This window comes from Schistocerca cancellata, chromosome 2 (genome assembly GCF_023864275.1).
Source record: "Schistocerca cancellata isolate TAMUIC-IGC-003103 chromosome 2, iqSchCanc2.1, whole genome shotgun sequence".
NCBI lineage: Eukaryota > Metazoa > Arthropoda > Insecta > Orthoptera > Acrididae > Schistocerca > Schistocerca cancellata.
Window position 1 is genome coordinate 347,401,591 of NC_064627.1, and position 15,714 is coordinate 347,417,304.

Sequence of the window (15,714 nt, forward strand, 5' to 3'; positions counted from 1 at the left end):
TAAAAATCTAAGTACACTCGTTAAACATTTCCATACTTCATCTGATAAAATGTAATTTATGATTGTATTGTACCTGTTATGTCTAATGTGTATGATCCATAGTCATAGACCTGGCGGTGGAGGTGTATGCAAGACAGGTAGATTAGGGCAACTGCAAGCACCATCCTACAAAGAAAAACAAAAGGATGGTGAATTGTGACTTACGAAATGATACACTGCAGAATATGAAAAATTCTCCAATATTCTGGTGACACTGTTATCATTTCTTACACACTAAATGTTAATAAGACCCAGTTTGTGCATTTCCAAGTAAGGAAAAAAGTTAAGAGCAATTAAGTATTACATTGAATGGTAGTGAGTTACTACAAGCTGAGTCAACCAAGTTTCTGGGTGTACACATTGACAACAGTCTAAAATGGTCTGAACATATTTTGCACCTCCACAAAAAATTCAGCTCAGCGACTTTCACTGTTCATATTATTTCCACTGTATGTGACCGAGACACCACAAAACCTGCTTATTTTAGTTATTTCCATGCATTATTGCTGTATGGAATAGTTTACTGGGGTAATCAGCCACTATCAAAAAAAAAAAATACTCATTGCCCAAAAGAGAGTTATCAGGATAATGAGTGGAGTCCAGCCTAGACACTCTTGTAGGAACCTTTTCAGAAAATTAGGGATACTGACAACTGCATGCCAATATATCTACTCCCTGTTATGTTTCACAGGTAAAAATGGACAATCATACAAAACCAATGATTCATACCATACCCACAATACCAGGAGGAAGATGGACCTCCATTATGAATCAAAAAAACCTTACTATTGTACAAGGAGGAGTCCATTAGGTGAGCTGCAAGGTGTTCAATCCTCTCCCACCATCACTGAAATTACTTATCCACGAGCTTCCCAAATTTAAACAACAGCTCAAATAGTATTTATTAGATAATTTCTTCTATTCGGTAGAAGAATATTTCAGTAGAGTTAACTGTAATTGACTTTTTCATTTACTAATTTCATGTGCAATTGTGCATTATGATAGTCACAATCACTGTTTACATTACTGTGTCTTTCATTTAGCTATTAATGATCTACCATATTTATTAATGTAATTTTTTCTATACCTATGAATGTGTATTTTGTCTTATACCAGATATCCTCTTGCAAGAGGTACTTTTATGTATTCCTTTTGTATTATTTGTAATAATTCTGACACGTCCTATATCCATCCAAATGCCTCGCAGTATTGGATTTATGGGATATAAATAAATTAAAAGATCACACTCAGATGCCAACAATTAGCTCTACACATTTGTCAGCAGTAGACAATTATGTATCAAATGTCTACTCATTATTGTGGCTTCACAAGACTAATTTAATCATTTCAAATGCAAAATTTTAACTTTTTAACTGAAATTACACCTCATCCAAGCGTACACAACTGGTCTAGGAGCATAAAAAATCTAAATGAAATCTCTGAATTTACTGTTAGTCCCATTTTAAATCAAAACAAATAACATTGCACTAATCAAATTGCATAACTGGAATTCAGATTATCTGTGCTGTCCTCTGATGAACATAAATACAAGTACTGAAATATAACTATGGCAATAAACACCTTTTTATGCCAAGTTTGTCTCCACTGCACAGAAGCTCCTTCATATGGTGGATACTGTTCATCATGGCCATGTTATTTTCCTCATTTTACTAAACTAACTTCACATCTGATGGGTAGTTGCAAGCATTTTATGTGGTCCCAGACTGAAATTTTCACTCTACAGTGGAGTGTGCGCTGATATGAAACTTCCTAGCAGATTAAAACTGCGTATCAGAGTGAAACTCGAACTTGGGATGGAAGGTAGATGAGGTACTTGCAGAAGTAAAGTTGTGAGGATGGGTCATGAGTCATGCTTGGGTAGCTCAGTTGGCAGACCATTTGCCCACAAAAGGCCAAGGTCCTGAGTTTGTGCCTCGGTCTGGCACACAGTTTTAATCTGCCAGGAAGTTTCATTTTATATGGTCTTCTCAAGCGAGTATATACAGATCTCATGGGTGAGAGGTAACAGGGTTTGCATTTGTCAATTATTCAATAACCAAGTTTTGATACTTCCCTGGACAGATCAGAAAACATGTACTTCAGCACGAGAATAATGTTATTTTAGTGACTGTTTAAGAAATCTCAGTTATGTTTTTAACAATTATAGAGAGCAACAGGGGGGAGGGAGAGTATACTGCTGTGTCGTTAATATTCAGCAATTTCTTATTCTCTATTACATTGTGATTACACTATTTTTTATATGATGAATCATTTTCTTTAGTATCACTTGAGAGGAAAGCTCAGTGATACTGGTTAACACTTGCACACAAAAGTGTCATTGTAAACATTCACAGTAAGTGTACTTTTAATTTTACATTAAAATATCTTTACAAGGAAACTTAAAATTGGTGGCAGGATGTAGAAGAAGCATGTAGTACCTTCATAATGCATGTTTTAACCCTTTTGTGGGCAAAATTATTGAGCAGGTTTTTTTAATGAATGGAGAGCAGATAGTAGTTAACAGATAGGTATATGTACTATACAGAATATCAAATTTGCTCCAACTGTGAAAGTGAGGTCACACAACAAGGTGGGAAGTATTCTTCCCACTGCCCTTCCTTGGAGTTAAATGACAAAAACAACTTTTTCAATATATGTCATATTTATTTGATAAATTTACTTCTCTTGTTACAATGATTGTTCACAATTACTTGCCATGAAATTTTCTGAAACATGGGTCTATGCAAAGTGGTATTTGACAATATGTACAAACACAGCGAGTGCTCTTTACCGCAGCTTTGGTACTACAATGACGGCATGTCCAGCAGGTTTCTCCTAAAATGGGTTGATGCTCCCCTACATCCGCATGCCGAAAATCTTTAGGTACTTTACCCCTTTTTGCCAGAAAGACAGGTTACTCTCTACTCCTTTTTTGGGATGAGAAGCCAGTGATCAATTGTCTGGCTAGATGAATCATGTATGTGAGCTGATCATGCTGTCCACTTTCTCTTTTACTTATTTTCCACAGGATAAAACAGTTCACTGCAGCAACATCCACCAGGAAATAAAATATTCTGTGCCACCATTTTACAGAACGTCTGCCAAAAGCATACCTTTCTCATAAATGATCAAACTTATCGACACCACCCATTATTTTGTTGTATTCTGCCACAACTTCAGGACAAGAAATCTCTGTACTAGTACCATCCTTGTTTTTCCTTTTCACTGTGGCTGTTTCTCATGGGTCATGAATTGAGGACAGGAAAGTGACTGGACAGTTATCCATCCATTTTACTGCAGAAATGGCTCCTTTTGTTTCAAACTGGAATTCTCTTCATTCCAATTTTACTTTTTTTTCCTTCATAAATTTGGGTAAATCAAAAGTACTTATACTATAGCTTTGAAGAAAAAAAAATCACAAAATGTCACACAAACAGCACTGAAAGGCTCCTCTACAGAGCAACACTCAGCTATACAATGCCTCTGCGTGAAGGTACAGCAAAAACGGCGGTAACTTCCAATTGGATGTAGTACCCTATACTAGGTGGTAGCACCATACAGAGGTAGGAACTGTGAATCCCATGGGACTAGGAGCGAGCTCATTGTAGTAGGAAGCATGTTTCCCACGGCTCACGAAAGGGTTAATATACTGAAAAGACAAAATCCAATTTGAAAACTGAGAAAAACTCACAAGGTCTGAAATGCAGTTATACTATCATCAGACTTAACACTTTCGTCAGCCAGTCTGTAAATACCATTTTCAGATTTGCTAGCATCAGAACAAGATTATTTATTCCATTGAGGATAAAAAATTGTAAAACTGAAATTAAAGGATTCTCATGGAATGGAATACTCATAAAAAAAAAAACCACATTAACTACATGTGAGCAGATGCAAATCCTCAAGCAACAGTGGAAGCAAGGTGATCTGTCAGGTTTCTTCATCATGAGTGATTAATGGTGTGCTTTCTGGTGTTCATTGGAGTTGTAAAATGGAATCAGTAACTCAGTAGAACAACCAAAATAACACGAGGCACCAGGTTCACTTTTGTTATCATGTGTAGACAGAAAATGTGGGTGACAGATTCATATGGTCATACATTGTCCGGATAAATTAACAGGTGCTGTTTATCACCAATTCTGCAATGCACATTACATCCTCATGTACATACAAACTCCATAAATCACCATGGAATGCCTGTAGTAACTACTTAGCATTGTAACTACTAAGCATTGGGGTTTCCTCCTATTCCAACTGCACATGCAGTGCAGGAATAATGACTATTTAATTGCCTCACTGCGTGCTGTAATTAGTCTAACTTGTTTTTGCAGTCTACAGAAGTGACACACAGAGATCTGAAGTATATTCCTAGATTTGTCACTTAGTATTGTTTCTTCAAACTTTGGCTTTTGCTGCATAATTGGTGTCTACCTCCAAGAGACAGCCAATACAGGTTCTTTCAAAATTTCTGTGATGCTCTCACAAGAGCTAAACAAGCCTCATTACTCTTTCTGCTGCCCCCCTGTTAGTCTAAATTGGTATAGGTCCCCACACTTTATCAGTTTTATAAGATTGGTTGCACATGGGAATTGTGAGCACACACTTTTATAAACTGACTGCATTTTTCCAGTATTCAACCAATTAAGAGCAATTTGCCATTTTATTTACTTGTAACTGAGCTTATGTCAACATTTCATTTCACACCACTGCAAATTGATATACCCAGGTATTTGTATAAGCCGACTGATTCCAGTTGTGACTAACTGATATTTTGGTCATAGGGTACTGTTTTTCTGCATTTTGTTATGTGCACAATTTTAGATTCCAGTACTTTTAAAAATGTATATTGCTGGATATTTATGGAGTTTTTTTCAGATAGCCCTTTATTATAAATTACTGCATCATCTGCAGAAATCATGTAGATACTATTAATATTAATATTGTCTGCCAGGTCATTAATATACAACATGAACAGCAAGGGTCCTAACACACTTCCCTGGTGATCCAGACGCCACAGCGTGTGAAGCGCTTACTGAAATGAAGAGCTCTGTGTTGGGGGAGTTACTCAGCAATGGGGTTGTCCAGCCCAGCCTCAACCTATGACAACATACTGTCCCCAGATCCACCACCCAATCCTATAACGTCCTCCCCATTCTCATTTCCCACCCTATTTATTTGCAGTCCTCTGACAATGCATCTGCCCATCTTGACCCGCTCCTTTCCTTTGTTGCTCCCTTTTTCCCAACCTCCCTGCCCCATAACCTCCTGATGCCACACCTGTTGCCCGTCTAGTCCCTGCACACTCACCAGACAGCGTTCGTCTCTCTCCCCACCTGTACACTACTATCCTTTCCCCTTCTCTGCCCCCCTCCAGATTGTTACTTGCTTTCCACATGGTTTTGCATTCTGGCCTGAGATTCTGGAGTTGGCAGTCATGTGTGCATGTGGTGTCGTGTGTGTGTGTGTGTGTTTGTGTGTGTGTGTGTGTGTGTGTGTGATGTGTCCTCCTCACAGAAAGTAGCAATCTGTCTTACAGAAAGTAGCAATCTGTCTTTTCCTACATTATATCACTGTAATTCTTTTTCAAAGAGATTCCAAATGGTCTTCAACAGTTTACATTTTTCTCATTGTAAAGTAATGGTAATAGAATTGTTAACATAATGGAAGTTATACTTGTTACATAAATAATTCTCACCTTTGCATAATATGGGGATCCTGTGTCCGCATGACAATGTAGCAAAGTGCAGGTAAACCTGCAATGTGTAGCGCATGCCTGTGAAGGAAAAATAATGACCAATTAATGTGGTACAAGGCTATCAATCAAGTGGTGTGCGTGCGCACACGCACACAAATATGGTGCACATTTAATTTAACAGCAAAAATAATAAATGTTTAGGCAAATAGGCTAGCACTGTCACATAGTATCAGAGATTAGGCCTACTTCATAAGATTTTGGACCATAAATCGTCACCTAAGGAAACTAACTACAAGAAAGGTAAAAGTGCACTCATGATGTCCACTGTTGCTTTGCATGCTGATGTTGGTAACTACGCGTGTGCTGGACTATGGGAACTAAGTACAATGAATTACGAGTCAGTTGTTAGTAGTGAATTAGAATGATTGTTCACAATTTTCTACGGTTTGTTGTTATAGTTGACAGTACATTGTTCCTTTTAGTTAGACTTTAATTACATTGCTGCAATTTTTGGCAAAACTGGAAATAAAATATACATGTAGGCTAGGGTATAGTGATGAATGTGTATCTTGGGCTTCAAGAGACAGCAGTCTATAGCAGCAAATGTATTTTCATGTTGAGGTTAGTTGGCTTTGCCAACTCAAAAGCAAACTATCACACTAACCTAACGTAGGCCTTGGGCTACACTACAGGTCATTCTGCCAGTACATTTAGTTTTTTACACTCATCAAATAAGTACGAATATCAGTAATCAACCTTAAAATTTGTAACAAGCAGATCAGTAAAAGTTATTCTGGTGCTCTCAATATGTACACATGTAATCAATTTTTTTTCTTCTGCCAAAAGACATCATTAGATTCAACAATTTCCATTGGTTACCATATGTTATCACCCAGTTGGTCGTTGGCAATGACCAGCAGCAATTAAATGCCAACTTCAGCATGCAACACTAGAGCCACTGACAAAGCAAGTGCACTTCAGCTAAAAAATGTTACTTTGAATTAAATCTGGAAGGATGTATATTAAAGATGTTGAAATTGATCTTTGTCTCCCTATGTCCTCACGACAGATGGGTCCCTCTCATCCAGGGGTCTCTGACCTGCCCCCTCTTTCTAACGTTCCCCAATCTATCCCTTTTTCCTTCCTGTGGAATGAACTCAAATTTAAAAAATCCAGGGCAGGTTATAGTACTTTTATGTGGATCTATTAACAGTATGAAGAACTTCTCATTGTGAAAGTTAAGTAATGGCAACTACATAGTTTTCTCTAGTGAATTTTCCTTTTGATGCACATAAAAAATATGTAACACTCAAAAACAGAAAATACACACACACACACACACACACACACACACACACACACACAAACAAATATGAATGATATACAGAAATGTCAATAAAATAGAGCTGCAAGGGAAAGCAGTTATGGTAATTTAATGTGTTTGGAATATCCTTTTCTGCACAAAAAAGAGAAAAGTAAGATTTTTTGTTTGAGTTATGTTACGCATATTATTGTTTAGCTATTAATGGAAGGTTCAATATTATGTCTCTGGGCAGTGTGCTAGGATTTTAAACTCAAAATCTCTCTTTAGCTTTTGCTATGTTACAAAGTGTCTGTAAAAGTTGGTTTAGCAACTCACCAAATGATTGTGTTTTTCTCAGTCAATAGAAAATGTAAAGTTTCCTCATAAAAACATGATGCCTGAGTTCTGAGCAACAGTTGCAAAGACGAATGACAGTGCAGTGTGATTCTAATCTACTGTTACATGTTCCAAAAATGCATGGCTGTTAGAAGCAGTAACGGAAACAAGATTATTCCACCGGGATGAATGTTTAGGATTTAAAATTTAGCACAAGAACAAATAGATGGCTTGAATATCTGTATTTGATATTAAGGGATTCTTTTCCATTCAAGACCATGGTATTTCACTGATTCAATGAATTCAGAAATAAAAGAATGTGAAAATCAGTTACAGCATCTAGCAGTAAGACATTTTATACTGACAAATTACAAACTGAAAAATTATTAGAAAACAATAGAAAATAAAATGGTTGGAACAACAGTACCAACAAATGGGACTGGTTAGTGAGACATCTGCATGTGGGACTGGTTAGTGAAACATTTGGTACAGCATTCAAGAACAGCTAATTTGCTACTGGAAGGGGTCTCAAAGAGACAAATTGTAGGGGCAGATAAAAATTAAATTATGTAAACATGTTACAGTGGATGTTGTGTGTAGCAGATTTGTAGAAATGAACAGATCATCACAAGATAAGATGAGGTAAAGGTCAGCACCAATCTACATAAAGACTAACATGTTGCAAGAGAGTCATCAAGTTAGAAAAGTTCATAGCCCATGGATGCCTCAGTGTCTACTCCAGAAAATGGTGGCAAAGCACTATGAATTTCATGTGTTAAAGGTAGCATTCATGATTACAGTAGAGTGAAGAATGTCAGGAGTGTATACCAATAATGATGTGTACTTTCTCCAGTGCAAGTGAACGCACTGTCACAATCAAACAGGTGTAAAGCAGGGTTGTAACCACTGATTAAGATGTTGGAATATGTTATTCCAAACTATTTCCAGGAAATTGGAATGCTGACCAAATAGTAGTGGCTACAGGTTAGAAAAACTGAAAATGGCTTTGTTACAAACAAAATAAATGACAATTACCTTTCCATGAATGCATATAGTGGAGGCTTTACAATAAGAGATGATGAACTGGACTACATAAGCTGATGAACAGTTAGTGAATATGTGAAGGTCCAAAGACTAATGCTGTGTAGTATGTTACTGTATTATGGAACACATTTTCTTATATTATAACTCTGACACTGCCAGCCTCCTTAGCTGAGTTGTCACTACAGCTGGCCACCTTGCGGAGGACCCGTGTTCAATTCCTGGAACTGGTAGGGATTTTTCCTTGGTTGGAACACTGGAACAGGGTGCACTCAATCTCATGATGCCAAATGAGGAGCTATTTGGCTGAGTATTAGTGTCTCAAAGTCACGAAAAGTGATAATGGCCAAGGGATCAGATGCTGACCCTACAATCCTCCATACCATGTCCAATGATGCCAATGGCTGAGAATAACATGGCAGTCAGAAGGTACTGGGGAACCTGCTAGGGCCTGTGAATGGTATTTTAAGTGACACTTACATAACTAAGACATTAATATTTTTGATAAGTACGTACTTTTTAAGTTTACTCTATAATCCATGGCACCAAGTGATTTTTCTCTTGTCACAGACAAAAGAAATCTGTATGACCTTTCCAAGAATGCAAATAATGGAGGCTTTATAAAGCTGATATCAACGTACTAGACAACATAAGCTGAAGTAAAATAATTAGTGAATATGTGAAGGTGAATATTTTGTAAAGTAAGATTTTGCATTCCCTTTTCAAAACTTTTGAAGTGTTTATCCAGGATTATTTGTAAGTTCATGAAACATTCAAACACTTAACAGGAGAGAAATATTAAGCTTTCAAGTTTTACTATGCGAAATTGTGTCAAATTGAAATTGAGATAGCACTCCACATTTATGTGACAGATTGCCAGACGGTTGGGCTGATGTAGTCAACATCTGCATTCAGCTGTGGCATTGGCCACTTTCTCAATGTATCCAAGTACCTCAGCCTTATGACAAAATGAAATGGAAATAGTACATAGACCTCTTTTGAAGAGGTACAGAAAACATTGAAATAAATCTGTAAAATGAAGTTGCAACAAAGAGCATGGTGAAATTAAGTTTTATCACAGATCAAGACAATATTATTTAGGAAGATTCTAATGCCACTCTTTGCATTTCACAGGTAACACAACTAATTTGGTCATCTGAGTTAGTCTAATATATTATGCCCCACTGAAAGCTTCACCTTGAAAGTACCTTTCTTTACTCAGTAAGTTGTACTATAAAGTATGGTTTGGGAAAGTAGAGGAGAAACCAGTTGGTGGACTGAAACTCTGAATTAGAATAGGGTGGGAGAGGGGGGCATGCTTGGGTGGATCAGCTGATAGAATGTTTCTTGCAAAGGCAAAGATCTGGATACAACTCCTGATCTATCATACTATTTAACTGAGCTTTGAAGAGGGTTCATAGCCAAAAAATAGAGTTTTCTTGTTCACTATCAAAGGAATTAAGATGAAGAAAGTGTGGGGCAAATGTAAGTAATGTACATCAGGTGTCATAGCAAAACAGTGAATGTGTTAGCTACAAACTTCAAATGCTGCAATCAATGGAACTGAAATTCTATGCAAAAGTCTCCTTTTAATTGAACCATCTTTAGTTTTTGCAGTTAATTGCTTCCCAGGACTGGACCTGATCCTCAACTCAACTACTCTTCCTCCTCCATATTATTATTGTTGAAAAATGAATTTTAATACCTTTACTGCCATTTGATATGGAACAAACGTGAATTCACCTCACACCATCCCACCTTCATCCACTCTCTGGCTATAAAGCAACAAAGTGATGGAGTGTGGGAGGGGGGGGGGGAGGAGGAAGGGGGGGAGGTTGAGTTTGATAGCTGCCCTCTAGTTTCTACAGACAGAGTATTTTTGGTTCTTTCTTCTTTTTATTACAAAGCTGAAGCTGAACAGAAAAAAAAATTCAAATAAAAAATTTTCATTTAAATTCATTTATAATCCAGGATGCTTTGAGGGCATAGGATGGAATAAATATTCAGTTATATGCTGCAGTGCATATTGGTATTAGAAATGTAAATGCAAAAGAGAATCTCACAAGCTACTAGTGCTTCTCATTGATACTGCAACACAGAACTTACTTGCCAAAACAGAAGTACCCAAATGCAAGCCCCAAGAACAATCCAAATGCATGGCGGGTTGCTGGGCTGGTGCTTGATGGATGGAAAACACTTCTAAATAGTGGTGCCAATGCCAGAGCAAGGAATTGGCTGACCAGAAAATTAACCTAAAAATTACAAATTACTGTTAATACCACAGTTACTCAACATTCAAGAAGTTTTTGTGAGTACATGTTATGACAGAAGAAGGCAACATGTCTAACTAGAGCAACATTATTTGTTCAGGGCCTCCAAGTTTCTGTTTAGTGGCCCAGATTAATACATAGCCCACAAATAATTTTTATCTGCATCTAGTAAAAAACATGCTGTGATGGATTACTACTACAAACAGTTTTTTGTTATGAACAGTACACGTAGCTTATGAAAAACTTTGATTTTACAAAATGACTGAATCTACAAAAATTTAAACTGTACTTCAGTTCCACCTATACAATGTGCACATTCTCTTAATTTTATCTTTATGACAGAAAGTGATACATCAGTTTAATATTGTACATGCTTCTTCTAAATAATATTCTACTAACATCATAATTTTGCAATGAAAGAAAATAAAATGTATGTACTATAATGGTAGATTACTGCTCACCAAACAGGAGAGGCACTAAGCAATAGATAGGCATGTAGAAAGGACAAAAAAATTACTAATAGCATCAGATGGCAGTGTTGGGCTGGCCTCTGCTCATCACCTCTTATTTGGTTAGTAGTAATCTGTTCTCCTACAGATATAATTTTATCATTCAAGATGTAATACTGTATTCTGTATATATCATTCTGATTTTATTTTGAATTTTATATCAATGTAAACAAAAACCATGCAAACAAGTATTACATCAAACAGAAAGAACAGAGAAATAAAGATACTAATACTGCATTGACAGACAATACAGCAAAGCAGAGTGAAAGTCATGAGGATCAAGATTGCAGAGTGAAAGTCATGAGGATCAAGATTGCAATAACACTCCAGTTTTTGAAAAGTTATCTACAAAGTAGAGCTTGAAATGTCATAGACAGGAGACATACTGACAATTCTTGTTTTTGAAATTTTGACCTAATTTTCTGCATATGCCAAGCCTTGATTTGTGCATAGTTCTGTAGATAGTGAACCCTGTATGAATAAGTTGATGCAGCACCGTTGATGCCTCACTTTGATTAGTGAATCTGTTGTAGCCAACAGGAGATTCACACTTGACTAAAAAGTGCAAAACTTGTTGTTTGAGATGGAAAAAAAAGAGCATAGGTCTTGTTCAAGAACATTTTCACATTGATTTTACCACACAGTAGACTCTATCGTGTGAAACATACACCACCTAGGTTGAAATTTATGACAGTGCATTAGAGTCTAAATACAAAAATCAAGACATCAGAGGAGTTAATGAAATATGACATAATCTTCATCTTGGGAAGAAACTGTTGTTAGGTTAATGGAAACGTAAAACATCTCTTTCCAAATCATTATGATTAATCATAGAAACGATCCATGAAATATGAAACTTAACCAAAAGAATATAACGAAAAAATAGGAGTTTTTATTCTTTTATTTGCTGGATGATAATCACTGTTGTACTGTTACAATTAGTAGTTTTGGCGGTCATCTGCAGCCACCACCAATTCTGGAAATGGGAACCAAAACTAGAAATGTAAATAACATTACATAAGGAGGAGACTAAAGTGTCATACCACTTATAGCAGTACAATATGCCTCATAACACAGATGCATGTGCTTCTTATCTAGTAATAATGGTATCATACTTTCAGGCTTCTTCTTCTATGTTGTTATACGTTTTTAGTTCATTTGGTTTTCTTTTACATCTGATGAGGGCTATAGAAAAAAGGCAATACTGCTAAGTGTTATCAGTAGAAGTGTATGCAGATGTACATGAAATAATAAAAAAGAAAATAAGAGAATGCTGAAAGTGTCAGTACAGTTCTTCCTCAAAATCCTACTTAATCTATTATAACACAGTAAGCTCATTTGAGCACTGCTCATTTCACCACACAAATTAGTGGTAAATGACAAGGAAAGGTAGCAAGAAAGGAATTTGCTTATTAGGCTCTGTATACTATACAGGATGTAAGAATACAACTCTGACAAACTTTAAGACATTGTAGTGAGTGTCTTGAGAAACAGATTGAGAATAGAAAGCCTTCTCTGAAAATATTGTCCAAAGATGCTATAGAGCATCAAAATATATGGACTAATGCCAACTGCTAGGCCATACCTTTGGCAGCAAATTTGGGCTTGTAGACACAGCACTGCTGTGAAAGGCAAAGGCACCATTACAATTCTTTTTAGGTGTTGAGGGAGTGCGGGATGTGACTAGACTTTGAAGTATGGAGTGTTTTTAATATTTTGGAAGACAAATGATGACTTATAAGCAGTCATAAAGAAGTTCCATATCCCAGTTAAAAGCCTATATAATACTGACTATTAAATCATTTCCTTAAAATAAAAACACCTGACTACATTATATTGTTTCCTTCCCATGGGAGCAATAAGGGGGAGGCTGTGGCAATAGGTCAACAAACAAACAAACAAACATTTGGTGCCAAAGGAGTCCTATTCCCACAATTTTAACACTCTATAGTGTTCTTGGATGACGTTTCAAGACATAGGTTCCTACTCAGATTTGTTCTTCAAGATACCCTCAGGAAGCCCTCCAAGTCAGGCAAAATCATTTTGGTAAATTATGTATATTAGATACTGAAGGCAGATTTCTTCCATGACTGGTGACAACAAGAATGTGTAAAGATCCACGTTTTACTTTTAAGTTATGTGAGATAAATTAGGCATGTTTCCACGTAACAGCAATGAATCACATCCTTAAGAAGATTTAAAATGTCAAGAGAATATTAAATACACAAGAAAAATGAAATCTTTAACTCATTTGTCAAGAATAATTCAGTAAAATGACTCTTCACTGACAAGAGGTCATACTTTTTGGTGTCACTGTGATCATTATGAAGTACAGTCGCTCAACAGGCTTTCATGGTGTTGAACTGATTCAAGGAAGCAGATATTGTACACTGAATCACCAAAGAAACTGGTATAGGCATGTGTATTCAAATACAGAGATATGCAGACAGGCACAACATGGCACTGTGGTCGGCAACACTTACATAAGACAAGTGTCTGGTGCAGTTGTTACATTGGCTAGTACTGCTACAATGGCATGTCATCAAGATTTAAGTGAGTTTGAACATACAAGCAAAGGGATACCACATCTCCGAGGTAGTGATGAAGTGGCGATTTTCATGGATGACCATTTCACGAGTGTAATGTGAATAACAGGAATCCAGTAAAACATCAATTCTCTGACACTACTGCAGCCGGAAAAAGATCCTGCAAGAACGGGACCATTGAAAGCTGAAGAGGATCGCTCAACATGACAGAAGTGCAATCCTTCCGTAAACTGCTGCAGATTTCAATGCTGGGTCCTCAACAAGTGTCAGCGTGTGAACCATTAAACAAAACATCATTGATATGTGCTTTCGGAGTCGAAGACCGACTCGGGTACTCTTGATGACTGCACGACACACAGTTTTACACCTCGCCTGGGCCCGTCAACATCAGCATTGGACTGTTGAGGACTGGAAACATACTGCTTGGTCAAATTAGTCTCATTTCAAATTGTATCGAGCAGATGGATGTGTACAGATATGGAGACAAGAAGATGTATCCACGGACCCTGCATGTCAACAGGGGACTGTTAAGCTGGTGGAGGCTCTGTAATGGTGTGGGGCCTGTGCAGTGATACGACTGACAGGTGACATGTACGTAAGCATCCTGTCTGATCACCTGCATCCATTCATGTTCATTGTGCATTCCGAAGGACTTGGGCAATTCCAGCAAGACAATGTGACACCCCATACATCCAGAACTGCTACGGAGCGGCTTCAGGAGCACTCTTCTGAGTTTAAACACTTACACTGGCCACTAGACTCCCCAGACATGAACATTATTGAGCATATCGGGGATGCCTTGCAACGTGCTGTTCAGAAGAGCTCTCCACCCCCTCGTACTCTTACGTATTTATGAACAGCCCTCAAGGATTCATAGTGTAAATTCCCTCCAGCACTACTTCAGACATTAGTCGAGTTCATGCCATATAGTGTTGCAGCACTTTTGCGTGTTCGCGGGGTCCCTACATGATATTAGCAGTTTCTTTGGGTTTTCAGTGTATAAAATAAGTTGTGAATGAATAAGAGAAATCTATAAATTTTTACTTCTTATTGTTGAGTTGAATTATGGCAGACAGTTAAGTACATCAAGATGAGCTGTATAAAAGCTATAATTAGCTGGAAATGGTAAATGCGAACTGTTAAGTTTTCATTTTTTAGAAATATGTTGAAGGCATGTTGGATGGCAAATGAGATAGTAAACTGTCCATCTGACAGTTCATCTTCGTGTACCTATGTGCCTAACCCAACTTAACAATAAGAAGAAAGAATTGTTAGATTTCTCCCGTGTACCTGATCATTGGCAAGTTATTTCACAAGGCTTTGATTCATAAATTTCGATTTGTTTGTGGCTGGGCACAATTTTACTAAAAGGATGGATCAATTGATAGGACACATCCTCAGGCATCAAAAATCGCCACTCTGGGAATGAAGGAACCATGTTCGTGTCGGGGGGGGGGGGGGGGGTGATATTTATAAGGTTGATTACGGGAAGCAGATTCAAATTGATGCAGCTTGTAGTAGGTCTACTACTTAAGTAGAAGTTAAGAGGCTTACACAGGATAGACTAGTGTGGAGAGCTGCTACAAACCAGTCTTGGGATTGAAGACCGCAACAATAACAATACAATTGTTAATGTCATTCAATGGTCACAGTCCGCGCAGAATACTGTGGCCAGTATATGCGCAGTCGGCGGGGCACGCAAAGGGAGAGTGGCAGTGGTGAGGGTTACGAGCAGGCCCTATAGAGGACATGATGGGCGCTGGAGGGGAAGCGTAATTCTAAACTAAAGCCTACGCTCACATTTTTTTTGTAAATGTTAAGTAAAGGCCCTCCACATCCACACTTGCATGGTGATTGTTCCAAAACATCTACTGTCACCTCTGCTGTAATGAAATGAAATGATCGTATGGCATTGTTGGCTGGGAGGCCCCTTTCGGAGGAGTTCGGCCACCGTACTGCAACTCCTTTTTAGGTG

At 37.6% G+C, this 15,714-nt stretch overlaps 1 protein-coding gene across 2 annotated transcripts in view; it reads right to left on the reverse strand.

Moving 5' to 3' along the window:
* LOC126161739 (lysophospholipid acyltransferase 6) overlaps positions 1 to 15,714 on the reverse strand; it is a 155,046-nt gene that overhangs the window by 39,453 nt on the left and 99,879 nt on the right. The window contains exons 2-4 of one of the 2 annotated variants that reach the window (XM_049917777.1): positions 10,521 to 10,666; positions 5,735 to 5,812; positions 74 to 165 (exon numbers count right to left, since the gene is read on the reverse strand). In XM_049917777.1, the coding sequence (XP_049773734.1) occupies positions 74 to 165; positions 5,735 to 5,812; positions 10,521 to 10,666 (316 nt within the window). The remainder of the gene's footprint in view (positions 1 to 73; positions 166 to 5,734; positions 5,813 to 10,520; positions 10,667 to 15,714) is intronic. The other variant, XM_049917778.1, reaches the window with a different exon arrangement.